The sequence below is a fragment of the Podarcis bocagei genome (assembly GCF_964188305.1).
Source record: "Podarcis bocagei genome assembly, chromosome: 13".
Taxonomy (NCBI): domain Eukaryota; kingdom Metazoa; phylum Chordata; class Lepidosauria; order Squamata; family Lacertidae; genus Podarcis; species Podarcis bocagei.
In genome coordinates this window covers 10,133,900-10,145,675 of record NC_138138.1, presented here as the reverse complement: position 1 = coordinate 10,145,675, position 11,776 = coordinate 10,133,900, and the positions used below count along the sequence as shown (strand labels likewise).

The window sequence follows — 11,776 nt, the reverse complement described above, 5'->3', positions numbered from 1 at the left end:
TCAAGTTAAGAACAGTTTCAGGTTAAGAACAGACCTCCGGAATAAATTAAGTTCTTAACCCAAGGTACCACTGTACACCATTCCAACTTTGTTCTACTCAGAAGGAAAATGGCTAGCAGCAGAGGAGCTTGGGACATTGGTAAAAGGTAAAGGGACCCCTGACCATTAGGTTCAGTCGTGGACGACTCTGGGGTTGCGGTGCTCATCTCGCTTTACTGGCCGAGGGAGCCGGCGTACAGCTTCCGGGTCATGTGGCCAGCATGACAAAGCCGCTTCTGGCGAACCAGAGCAGCGCACGGAAACACCATTTACCTTCCCGCCAGAGCAGTACCTATTTATCTATTTGCACTTTGAGGTGCTTTTGAACTGCTAGGTTGGCAGGAGCAGGGACCGAGCAACGGGAGCTCACCCCGTTGCGGGGATTCAAACCGCCGACCTTCTGATCGGCAAGTCCTAGGCTCTATGGTTTAACCCACATCGCCACCCGCGTCCCGGGACATGGTTAGGGGCATCCATAATCCCTGAAGTGTTGTTGTTGTTTAGTGCAATCCCTGAAGTGAGTGGGTGATAATCGCTGGCATCCTGGCACCTGAGTGCCAGACAGGTCGTCATTCCAAGAACAATCCAAGCCCAACCTCAGTGGATTGGGGTCTCAGTCAAGACAAAGGGTGTGTTTAACTTGGCTGGGGAAACAGGAAAATGTAAATACTTTCCTTTGTTTCACCTGAAGATTGGAATCTGGAGGTCATGTGAGGGAAAGGGCAAGCCTGGCTGGTGCTCAGGTATCATTCAGAAGACCTCTCCCAGTTTATGACATAGTTATGACAATTTCTGCCCTCCCTTCCCCAGAGGTGGGCGGGGTTTGTGGCACCGAGTGGGGGCTCACCTGGGCAGGTGCCTCCCACCTGTTTGGGCCGGCCTTTGACCCACCCTCGGCCAGGGAGGACAATGGACGGCTGGCTGGGGGTGGGGCAAAGGGCAATGAAAAGAGGCTGCCCCTTTGTCCAAGCCCCTTTTGGTTTCCCTGGCCAAGGGCAGGTCAAAGACCTGGGAAGCACCTGCCCAGGTGAGCCCCCGTTTGGTGCCGCAAACTCCGCCCACCTGTGGGGAACGGAGAGCGGAAATTGGGGAAATTGTAAGAAAGGGGGGCATCCTTTGGTCGGGGCTTCTCTCGTGCTTCTTCCATGTGGTAGTTGGAAGTCTTGTTGCAACAATAAAGATCAGGCCTACTGGACGCTGTCTTGCTTCAATCTCCTGGCTGAAGTCTCTTACTTGTGATCCCTGATTTGTGTTGAAAATAAAAATTGCCCTTTTCCCTTATGGGGTATCCAAGAGCCCATATAGAGTCCTTACAAAGGTTCCCTATTGGTAGGAGAAAATAACAGAGGCCAACCAGAGAATATTGAGAAGCAAAGCAGCTAGTAAGCTTGATCTTTATGGATCTGTTGCAACAGGGTGTTCCCCTCACCCGCAGGAGAGAGGAGGAACCCAGAAAAATGGTGCACAAGGCCTTATAAAGACTTTTGAAATTGCCACCCTGTAGATCAAGACCACCCCCAGAAACATCATACAGTGGTGCCCCGCAAGACGAATGCCTCGCAAGACGGAAAACTCGCTAGACGAAAGAGTTTTCCGTTTTGGAGGTGCTTCGCAAAACGAATCTCCTATGGGCTTGCTTCGCAAGACGAAAATGTCTTGCGAGTTCCTGCGGGGTTTTTTTCCCTCCCCCCCTTTTTCTAAGCCGCTAAGCCGCTTATCAGCTGATCCGATAAGCTGCTAAAAGCCGCTAAAAGCCGCTAATAGCGCTAATCCGCTAATCCGTCAATGGGCTTGCTTCGCAAGACAAAAAAACCGCTAGACGAAGAGAATCACAGAACGGATTCTTTTCGTCTTGCGAGGCACCACTGTACATATATCACAGAAGGGGTGTAACCTAAGACCACCCCTCAGATACATCATACCTACATCACAAAAAAGGCGGTCTAAACAGAAATTTGAATGTTGTTTTTTCTCCTGTCCTTGTTTATCTCCTGTCTAGCAGGTTACTTGATTGGATTTCCTGGGGAGCCTGGCCAGTCTTTTGTAATGATAAATACTTAGTTCCTGGGCCAGGTCACAGGCTCACATCCTATTCATATCTTAAATGTGCCCTTAAGACAGGATTTGTGAGGAAAGAGACAATGGGGAGGTTTCCCACTTTGACCTTGCAGAGAAAACATTTGCTCAGTTTAGGAATCAAAATGGTTCCAGGTTGGTCTTCCTGTGCTGATCTATGTACATGCTTGGTTGGTACGCTCATGAACGTTAGCATATATCGAAGACTTCAAAATTCCTATTCCCAAGGACTCCCAGTACGAACGCAACTGTGAATGAAGTTGGATTCACTGTAATATTTCTTGCTTGAGAGCAAGCAATTTACTCCTTGCCGAGTTTTCTCTTAAAAGCTTTGAGAGCTGAACGAGTCTGTCTCTGTGTTAATATGTAATGGGAAGGAATGTTTGTTAAGTAGGTTGGTCACCAGGCAGGAGGAAGGGAGCTCTCCTTACTGCGTTGACAGAGGTGCTTAAATCAGAATTTGGAGGTCAAACTTGGTAACTAGTTACTGGCCCTTCTTCTGCCCCTTGGGTTAAAAAAAGCAGTTGGCTTCGTTAAACACACTTCTAAATCTTCACTTGCACAATTACTAGCTGTGGGAAATGGGACTCGCTCACCACATTAGTACTTTGGTCTACAACTTAGCAGTGACTATGGAGCTGCTATGTTTTTAGCAACTTTAAATATTCCTAGATGCAGGAGAGCGTTTTTCTATGACTAAGTTCTGCGCTTTGCCATCTTTGTGGAAGGGTGATTTTGTGGGGTAACCAGTCTCGTATCACCAACGTGCTTAAGTCCAAGGAATGCATGAAGGGGTTAATGCCATAGAGTAAGCTGTCCTGCCAGGCTTACCTATGTTGCTTCCCCTTTCCTTGGAAGGAAATGGGTAATCAAGCCTTTGATCACCCCTAGTCTACAGAAATGTGAGACTCCACATCAGTCTTGGCATTCTGCCTGCTCTTGTTTAGGGAAGAATTCCCCTGAATTTGAACTTCCTTGTCCTAGTTGAACCGTTTTAATGTTTATGCCTTTTAACTGGGGTGGGTTCTTTTGGTATATTTTCATTATGTGTGGCTTTTAAGATTGATTTTATACTTGTAAACTGCTTGAAAGCCATTTTGGCACATTAATTCATAATACAGTGGTACCTCGGGTTACAGACACTTCAGGTTATGCATTTTCAGGTTGCGCACCACGCCGAACCCAGAAGTACCGGAACAGGTTACTTCTGGGTTTTGGTGCTCGCGCATGCGCAGACACACTGAATCGTGCTTTGCGCATGCGCAGAAGTGCCAAATTGCGACCTGCATGTACGCAGACGTGGCGCTGCGGGTTGCGAACGTTGCGGGTTGTGAACGTGCCTCCTGCATGGATCATGTCTGCAACCCGAGGTTCCACTGTAACCTGGGTGAAGTATGCTAGACTGAGCAATAGCGACTGTCTGAAAATCTCCCTGTGAGCTTCACAAGCAAGTGAGGATTTGAACCCAGGTCTCCCTCTTTTTACACTCTCTCCATTCTGTTACACCGCTGTGAAGCAAAATATGTATCTCCTCTGTGAGCCTGAAAATTCAAGAATTCTGATCTTGACTGTGGGTGATTCTTCATCCTGTATGTTTTGGAACACAATTAGATTCGAGGTTTGGAGTCAGGGTGTGAAAAGCTTACAATCCTGTTTTTCTGTTTGGCTGGATTTTAGGCTCCCACCAGTAAGCCAAGAGGTATAGAACAGATGTTGGCAGACTCTATCAATCATTCAAGGAAGTACGGCTTGCGGCAGGTAAGGAAACAGTGTGGGTTTATGGAAGCAACTGCATTTTGTCTGTATTCAGTGTTGTTTCCTGATCTCAGAATCATAGAATTGCAGAGTTGGAAGGGACCCCCGAGAGTTATTCAACCCCCTGCAATGCAGGCATCGCCTAGAGATATAAGCCATGCTTCTGAATGCAAATCAAATCATGAGACAAGTGTGATCTTAAATACCCCCCACCCCAAGGCCCTTAAATTGGGACGCTGCACATTTAGCAAACCAGAAAACTAGCCTGCCACACGATGTAGGTAAATCGCGTCAATGCTCAGTGCTCAGCCGTGGCAGGACTTTGGGGCGTGGCCACTTCTCAGAGATTTCCGCTTTCATTTAAAGAAGCAGAAGCCCTGGAACAGACTAGCTTCTCACACTTAGTAGAGCATGGGTAGGCAAACTAAGGCCCGGGGGCCAGATCCGGCCCAATCGCCTTCTAAATCTGGCCCACGGACGGTCCGGGAATCAGCGTGTTTTTACATGAGTAAAATGGGTTATTTGTGGGTCATAGTAATAGTAATAATAATAATAATAATAATAATAATAATAATAATTTATTATTTGTACCCCGCCCATCTGGCTGGGTTTCCCCAGCCACTCTGGGCGGCTTCCAACAAAGATTAAAAATACATTAAAATGTCACACATTAAAAATTTCCCTGAACAGGGCTGCCTTCAGATGTCTTCTAAATGTCAGGTAGTTGTTTATCTCTTTGACATCTGATGGGAGGGCATTCCACAGGGTGGGTGCCACTACCGAGAAGGCCCTCTGCCTGGTTCACTGTAGCTTTGCTTCTTGCAATGAGGGAACCGCCAGAAGGCCCTCGGCGCTGGATCTCAGTGTCTGGGCAGAATGATGGGGGTGGAGACGCTCCTTCAGATATACTGGACCGAGGCCTTTTAGGGCTTTAAAGGTCAACAAACACTTTGAATTGTGCTCGGAAACGTCCTGGGAACCAATGTAGGTCTTTCAAGACCGGTGTTATATGGTCTCAGCGGCATAGGAATTCATTCATCCCCCCCAAAAAAATATAGTCCAGCCCCCCACAAGGTCTGAGGGACAGTGGACTGGCCCCCTGCTGAAAAGGTTTGCTGACCTCTGCAGTAGACCGTAGCAACTAATAGACATGGAATGGGCACAGGCACTTCCCAACATCCTCAGCAGTTGGTGCCAAGCTATACCTTTTGCAAAATCACTGTTAAAAGTGGTGTATGAAAGGCATAATTCCCCCTGGTGTGTTCATTCCATTATCCAGTTTATTAAAGTAGTTTTGTAGTACGCCCAATAACCTACAAAATCTGTTTTGACCAGACAGTGTGTGTGCGCGCGTGCATGTTTATATGTGCACCCTGAGAGCAAACCTGCCACTTCATGAATAGTTTTTAAGAAATCTTATAATGTCATCTGTCACCAAATCCTTTGTACAGTGGTGCCTCGCAAGACGAAAGGAATCCGTTCTGTGATTCTCTTCGTCTAGCGGTTTTTCCGTCTTGCGAAGCAAGCCCATTGATGGATTAGCGGATTAGCGCTATTAGCGGCTTTTAGTGGCTTATCAGCTTATCGGATCAGCTGATAAACGGCTTAGCGGCTTAGAAAAAGGGGGGAGGGGAAAAACCCCGCAGGAACTCGCAAGACATTTTCGTCTTGCGAAGCAAGCCCATAGGAGATTTGTTTTGCGAAGCACCTCCAAAACAGAAAACTCTTTCGTCTAGCGAGTTTTCCATCTTGCGAGGCATCCGTCTTGCGGGGCACCACTGTATATGGAGTGGTTTCATTTGTTTGCAGAATAGAATCCTAGAATCCTAGAATTGCAGAGTTGGAAGGGTTTCCAATCCCCTGCAATGCAGCTGATGAATAGATATTATATATTTATCTTCCCCGACAGGGACTCGAGGCAGGTGACAGACAAAAATAAGAACAGCTAAAAAGATTAAGAGAAAAAACACAATCCTAAAAAAAGAATTAAACACGGATAGAATTAAAACTCGTGTGTGTTTGTAACAGACAGACAAACACAACCAAAACAGCACAGCACCAGCCCCCTCATTAAAAGCATTCAGTTCCCAAGAGTCTATTGGAACAGGAAAGTCTTCAGCTTCCAGAGGAAGGAAGGACAGCAAGGAGGGAGCCAGTCTAGCTTCTCTCGGGAGAGAATTCCAAAGTTTGGGAGCAGCCACCAAGAAGGCCCTATCCCATGTTCCCGCCAAGCATGCCTGGATAAACCTGTCCGTCTAAAACTGAAAATTATCCCTTATTTCAGGGATAGCCAACATGTTGTTGGCCAGAGGTTATTAGAGGAACTCGAACAGTCCCTGCTTGTATGGTCAGTGGGGCAGGGATGCTGGTCGTTCGCAACCACAGCATGTTGGAGGGGCCATGTTGACAGGCCCTGTTTTATTTGCCAGACGCCTGCCATTAAAAGTGCAGCTCAAGAATATTATTGGCCCAGAGATGGAAACAGGAACAAGTACCTACTTTGGAGGAGTGGAGAATGAAGCTGATGGACTATGTAGAACTTGATAAAATGAGAGGGAAGATCAGATACCAACGAGATCAAAAGTTTATCAAGGACTGGGGAAAATTTGTTGAATATTGGGGAGGTTTAAGTGATAATGAAATAACGTTTGCGGCATTTAAAGAAGCTCTGTAAAAATCTAAAGAAATATTGTAAGAAAGGAAAACAGGTGTGGACAGGTTTGTCAAAAGGCAATACGAAATGTAGGAAATGTGTAACTAAAAAGTTTAATTCAGATGATTGTCAGAATGGCCGATGGAAGTCCAAAAAAGGAGAAAATTTGTAAAGTGGAAATGTTTATCTATTTTTCTTTTGCTGAAAATTAATAAAAAATATTAAAAATAAAAATAAAAGTGCAGCTCAAGGGGAAAGATATTCCAGCATCTTGTTGCATTTCTGAATCATAGAGTTGGGCAAAGGCTCGTTTACATGGTTGCTCAACTGTGTCCCTTGGCCCTAAAGATTAGTCAGGCGACAAATTTTGATCGGTGACTAAAGCTTTTGTCGACTCATCTGCCAATCACCTTATTAGAAGAAGTTTATGACCCTTATCAGAGGGATTGCTGAACTGCCCATTACCTGTAAATATGATTGCCATGCAGGAAGTAGATAGGTTCACACTAATCAAAATACTTTGTGTGTGTGTGTATGGCAGAGGAAAGAAGAGGAAATGAATACAATCGTGAATGACAGCAGAGCACAAGAAGTGACCCTAAATCGCACCTACGAGTCAATGGAGAAGTTGGACAAGGAAGATCCTGTTTGGTTGGAAACTCGTAAGCCCCTATTAGATCTCTTATGTGATGATGCCTATCTGATTAAACTTAGGACCCACTTGCACGATCCATTCAAAGCAGTATCATTCCACTTTGCACACGCTTGGCTTTCCCTAAAGAATCCTAGGATCTGTCATTTGCTAAGAGCTACCTAGCAGTTCGAAAGCACGTCAAAGTGCAAGTAGATGAATAGGTACCACTTCGGCGGGAATGTAAACGGCCTTTCCGTGCGCTGCTTTGGTTCGCCAGAAGCGGCTTAGTCACGCTGGCCACATGACCCGGAAGCTGTACACCGGCTCCCTCGGCCAATAAAGCGAGATGAGCTCTGCAACCCCAGAGTCGTCCACGACCGGACCTCATGGTCAGGGGTCCCTTTACTTTTACAATTCTCAGAGTGGCTGAACAGCCAGCCCCTCTTTCCAGGAGCTTTAAGCAGGTAATGTGTACACAGCCTAAGGCTCCTGTTTGTTCTTTTTGCTTATTTGCAAACTAGCAGCGCAGAGATCAGAAACGGAGACATAAAAATATGAGCAAGCCACCTCCTTTGCTGAATAACTTGTACAGTGGTACCTCGGGTTAAGGACTTAATTTGTTCAGGAGGTCCGTTCTTAACCTGAAACTGTTCTTAACCTGAAGCACCACTTTAGCTAATGGGGCCTCCTGCTGCTGCCGCACCGCCAGAGCATGATTTCTGTTCGCATCCTGAAGCAAAGTTCTTAACCTGAAGCACTATTTCTGGGTTAGCGGAGTCTGTAACCTGAAGCGTATGTAACCTGAAGCGTATGTAACTTGAGGTTCCACTGTACAGTGGATGTTTGGGTTGCGAACATGATCTGTGCAGAAGGCGCATTCGCAACCCGCAGAGTTCAGCGCCGCGTCTGTGCATGTGCAGGCCACAATTCGGTGCTTCTGTGCGTGCGCAAAGTGCGATTTAGCACTTCTGGGCATGCACGAGAGCTGAAACTCAGAAGTAACCCGTTCCAGTACTTCAGCTTTCGGCATGTCCGTAACCTGAAAACGCACAACCTGAAGCGTCTGTAACCCGAGGTATGACTGTATTAAAATACTCCTGTCACCAACCTTTATATTACAAAAAGGAACAAAAGCCTATCTTGAATTTAATCTGGCGAGAAGCTGCTGGTCTTTGTCAGCCTCAGGCTTGCTTTCCGTTGCAGCTGTTCTCTCTGGCTCCACCTCTTCCATCACACACACTGCTGCCCCACGCTGTTGTTTTTTCCTGTATGCATTTCCTGAATCCTGGGGAAATTCCATTGCGAGGTTACCTTGGTCTGACTGGAGACGGGGAGAGGGACTTGAAGGTCTCGGAGAAGTTTGCTTGTTTGCAACCTGCATCTGTTGCACCTTCGTGCTTACCAGTTGGAAATAAAAGCACAATATTCGAAATATTTTTAAAAAACACAGAGTAACAGACCTGCAACAACAACAGCCGTTGCAAATTCTTTTGTCCCAATGTTACCTCTGGTTAAACAGAGGTCTTGAAACAACTACAAAAACCTGCCAAACCAGAGTTAAAAGTCAGTGCTTGCACCATCCTGTTTTTTCAAAACACCTTTGACTCTTTCAGGCAGGCAAAGGTCTTTCTCTGGCTTTTCCTTCCTCCTTGAATAATTTTGTCAGCTTCTTCTGCATTGCCCAGGAGGCGGCGCTGAGAGGTGAGCCCCATCATTGCAGGCAGCAATGCAGACAGACGAGGAATGAAGAGACTAGACTTAAGATATCGGAATGTGAAAAAGGCCGCAGCTTTATTGACTGGCACGAGGACCTAGCAATTTAATCACATTAAAATCCTGTTTGAATAGTGTTTCAGCTTATTGCTGCCAGACTGGAATTGGCTCGATACTGGAGAGATTTGAGTCGATTAACAGGGGAGAGCTGGTTACAGCAGGCTCTGGAGAATCGCTATAGCTGGAGAAATTAATGCATAACTAAAAGGTGGCCTGGGGAAGGGTTGTATGCTAGATTCCTCCTCTGAATAGTTGAGCCTTATTCAATAAACTAGGAAACATGGATTGGTCTTGACACCTACTGCCATCATTTCATAGGCTCTGGGGGAGAGCGCGATGGATGTGCAGAGCTCTGCATTGGCAGGAGCAGTTAGAGATGCGAGTTGGTGATCAAGAGGGAAACTCTGTTTTGTGCTGGACTGGGCATTCAAATTCTGTGATGTTTTCTCTCTGGGCGTGTAATAATTTCACTGAATTGTCGGAGGAAGTGAGTGTAGACTGGAATTCATCCCTGGACATAGTTTATTTCCCTTTCTTCTAGTTTCTTCATTGTTATACAGTGGTACCTCGGGTTACGAACTTACTGTATTTTTCGCTCTATAAGGCGCACTTTTCCCCTCCTAAAAAGTAAGGGGAAATGTGCGTGCGTCTTATGGAGCGAATGCAGACGGGAGGCTCTGCTCAGCGCTCCCTTTAAAGAGCCGCGTGGAGTGTGGAGCTCTTGGGGGGTTTTCCCCAAGGAGGGAGAAGGGCTTATGTCCTGGCTTATGGGATAGCCGCGCGCAGCCTCTCCCGGACAGGGGGTGAAGGCTCCCCTTGCCCGGGAGAGGCTGCACGCAGCTATCCCATAAGCCAAGACAGCAAGCGGGATTGCTGAGCAGCGATCCCGCTTGCTGTCCTGGCTTCTGGGATTCAGAATTTTTTTTTCTTGTTTTCCTCTTCCAAAAACTAGGTGCGTCTTTTGGTCTGATGCATCTTATAGAGTGAAAAATATGGTTATTAGTTCTGGAGGTCCGTTCCTAACCTGAAACTGTTCTTAACCTGAAGCACCACTTTAGCTAATGGGGCCCCCTGCTGCCGCCACACAATTTCTGTTCTCATCCTGAAGCAAAGTTCTTAACCTGAGGAACTATTTCTGGGTTAGCAGAGTCTGTAACCTGAAGCGTCTGTAACCCAAGGTACCACTGTATATGCTGGATATGTATATATATGGGGTGTTAGTAGCTCTGCTGGGGGACCTAATGGTCAGGGGTCCCTTTACCTTTACCTTATAATATCTCCAGTGATTCGATCCAGTTGCAGATTGGCACATTTTTTTGCCTGTGCTGCTGCCAGGTTCGCGCAAAGACTTCCTTCTCTTGGCACAGGCAGCCCTGGTGTGAGGAGGGGACATGAAGGGGAGAAAGTCTTTCCTAAATGTGCTGTAAATGTTTGATGTGCACACAGCCCCAACATGTATGTGTGTATATGTAAGCCTCCCACTTCCCCAAGAAAAGGGGGACCCCAAAGGCTGTACAACTTCGTGTTGTTTAGTGTACATTCTCCCTTGTGTGTGAATCTGAGGCTCAGAGTCTTGGCACCAAGAAACGCCCATATTAAAAAGCCGTGAGCAAACAGCTGTGCAAACAGAGGCAAAGCCAACTTTCCTTTCTGAAGCTGAAGGAGACTCAGAAACACACCTCAGTGGACTCAAACACAGCAACAAACTTTCAAATCTTTCAGATTTGCCAAACTTTCAAACTTGCCAAATCTCTCTCTCTCTCTCTTGTATTAAATTTTTTGTTTTACAATTTAAAGTACTCATTTTAAATCCTTAAGATATCAATGACTCCTCTTCTTCTCTTTCCATGGTTCATTTTACAGATAATAAATCCCTGCATATTTTACAAAAACTATACCAATCAGTATTCCATTATTGCATCCATCAACACTTATTTACACTGCTGAATTTATCTTAACGCCGCCAGGGTTTTCACCTGTACACAATTATTTCCCATATATTCAATAAACATTTCCCAGTCTTCTTTAAACGTATGTTCTTCTTGTTCTCTTATTCTATATGTTAAATCTGCGAGTTGTGCATATTCTGTCATCTTAAGTTGCCATTCTTCTTTGTTTGGGACCTCGCTCATTTTCCATTTTTGGGCTAACGAAATGCAGGCTGCAGTTGTAGCATACATAAATAACCTTTTCTGACACCTGGGAATTTCAGTCTGAATTATCCTCAACAGAAAGGATTCTGGGTTTTTAAGGAAAGTACTTTTAAACATCCCCCCAATTCATTATAGATCTTTCCCTATTACTCTTTTACATGTCCACCACATTTGAAAGAACATTGCCTCCACCGCTTTTAATCGCCAGCACTTATCTGATTCTGTCCTGTACATCTTCGCAAGCCTACTTGGAGTTAAATACCATCTGTGAATCATTTTCAGGTAGTTCTCCTTCAAAGAATAACATGCTGTAAATTTCAAGTCGCTTTTCCAGAGTTTTCCCCCAGAGGTCAAAATCTATATTTTGTCCTATATCTAATGCCCAGTGTGTCACTGAGGCTTTAACAAGCTCATCTTTTGTTTCCCATTCTAATAACAGATTATACATTTTAGACAAAAGTTTCTCTTTGTTTTGTAGAAGTTCTTTTTCCAGTTGTGAGCTTTGGTCCGAAAAACCATTATTTCTAGCTTAATTTACACATTTCATGTAACTGGTGGTATTGTAACCAATCCGTAACATGGCTCCTTATAAATGGTGCCAAAAAATCTAAGCTCAAGACCTGCACCCAGCTTCACCACCAGGGACCCACTGGTTTTGCTGAGACGGAAGAGTTTGATATGCACACTTAGAAT

General features: G+C 45.5%; 1 protein-coding gene across 1 annotated transcript in view; it reads left to right on the top strand.

Moving 5' to 3' along the window:
• SH2D4A (SH2 domain containing 4A) overlaps positions 1-11,776 on the top strand; it is a 32,213-nt gene that overhangs the window by 9,025 nt on the left and 11,412 nt on the right. The window contains exons 4-5 of the mRNA XM_081165532.1: positions 3,793-3,873; positions 7,065-7,185. Coding sequence (XP_081021658.1) covers positions 3,793-3,873; positions 7,065-7,185 — 202 coding nt within the window. The remainder of the gene's footprint in view (positions 1-3,792; positions 3,874-7,064; positions 7,186-11,776) is intronic.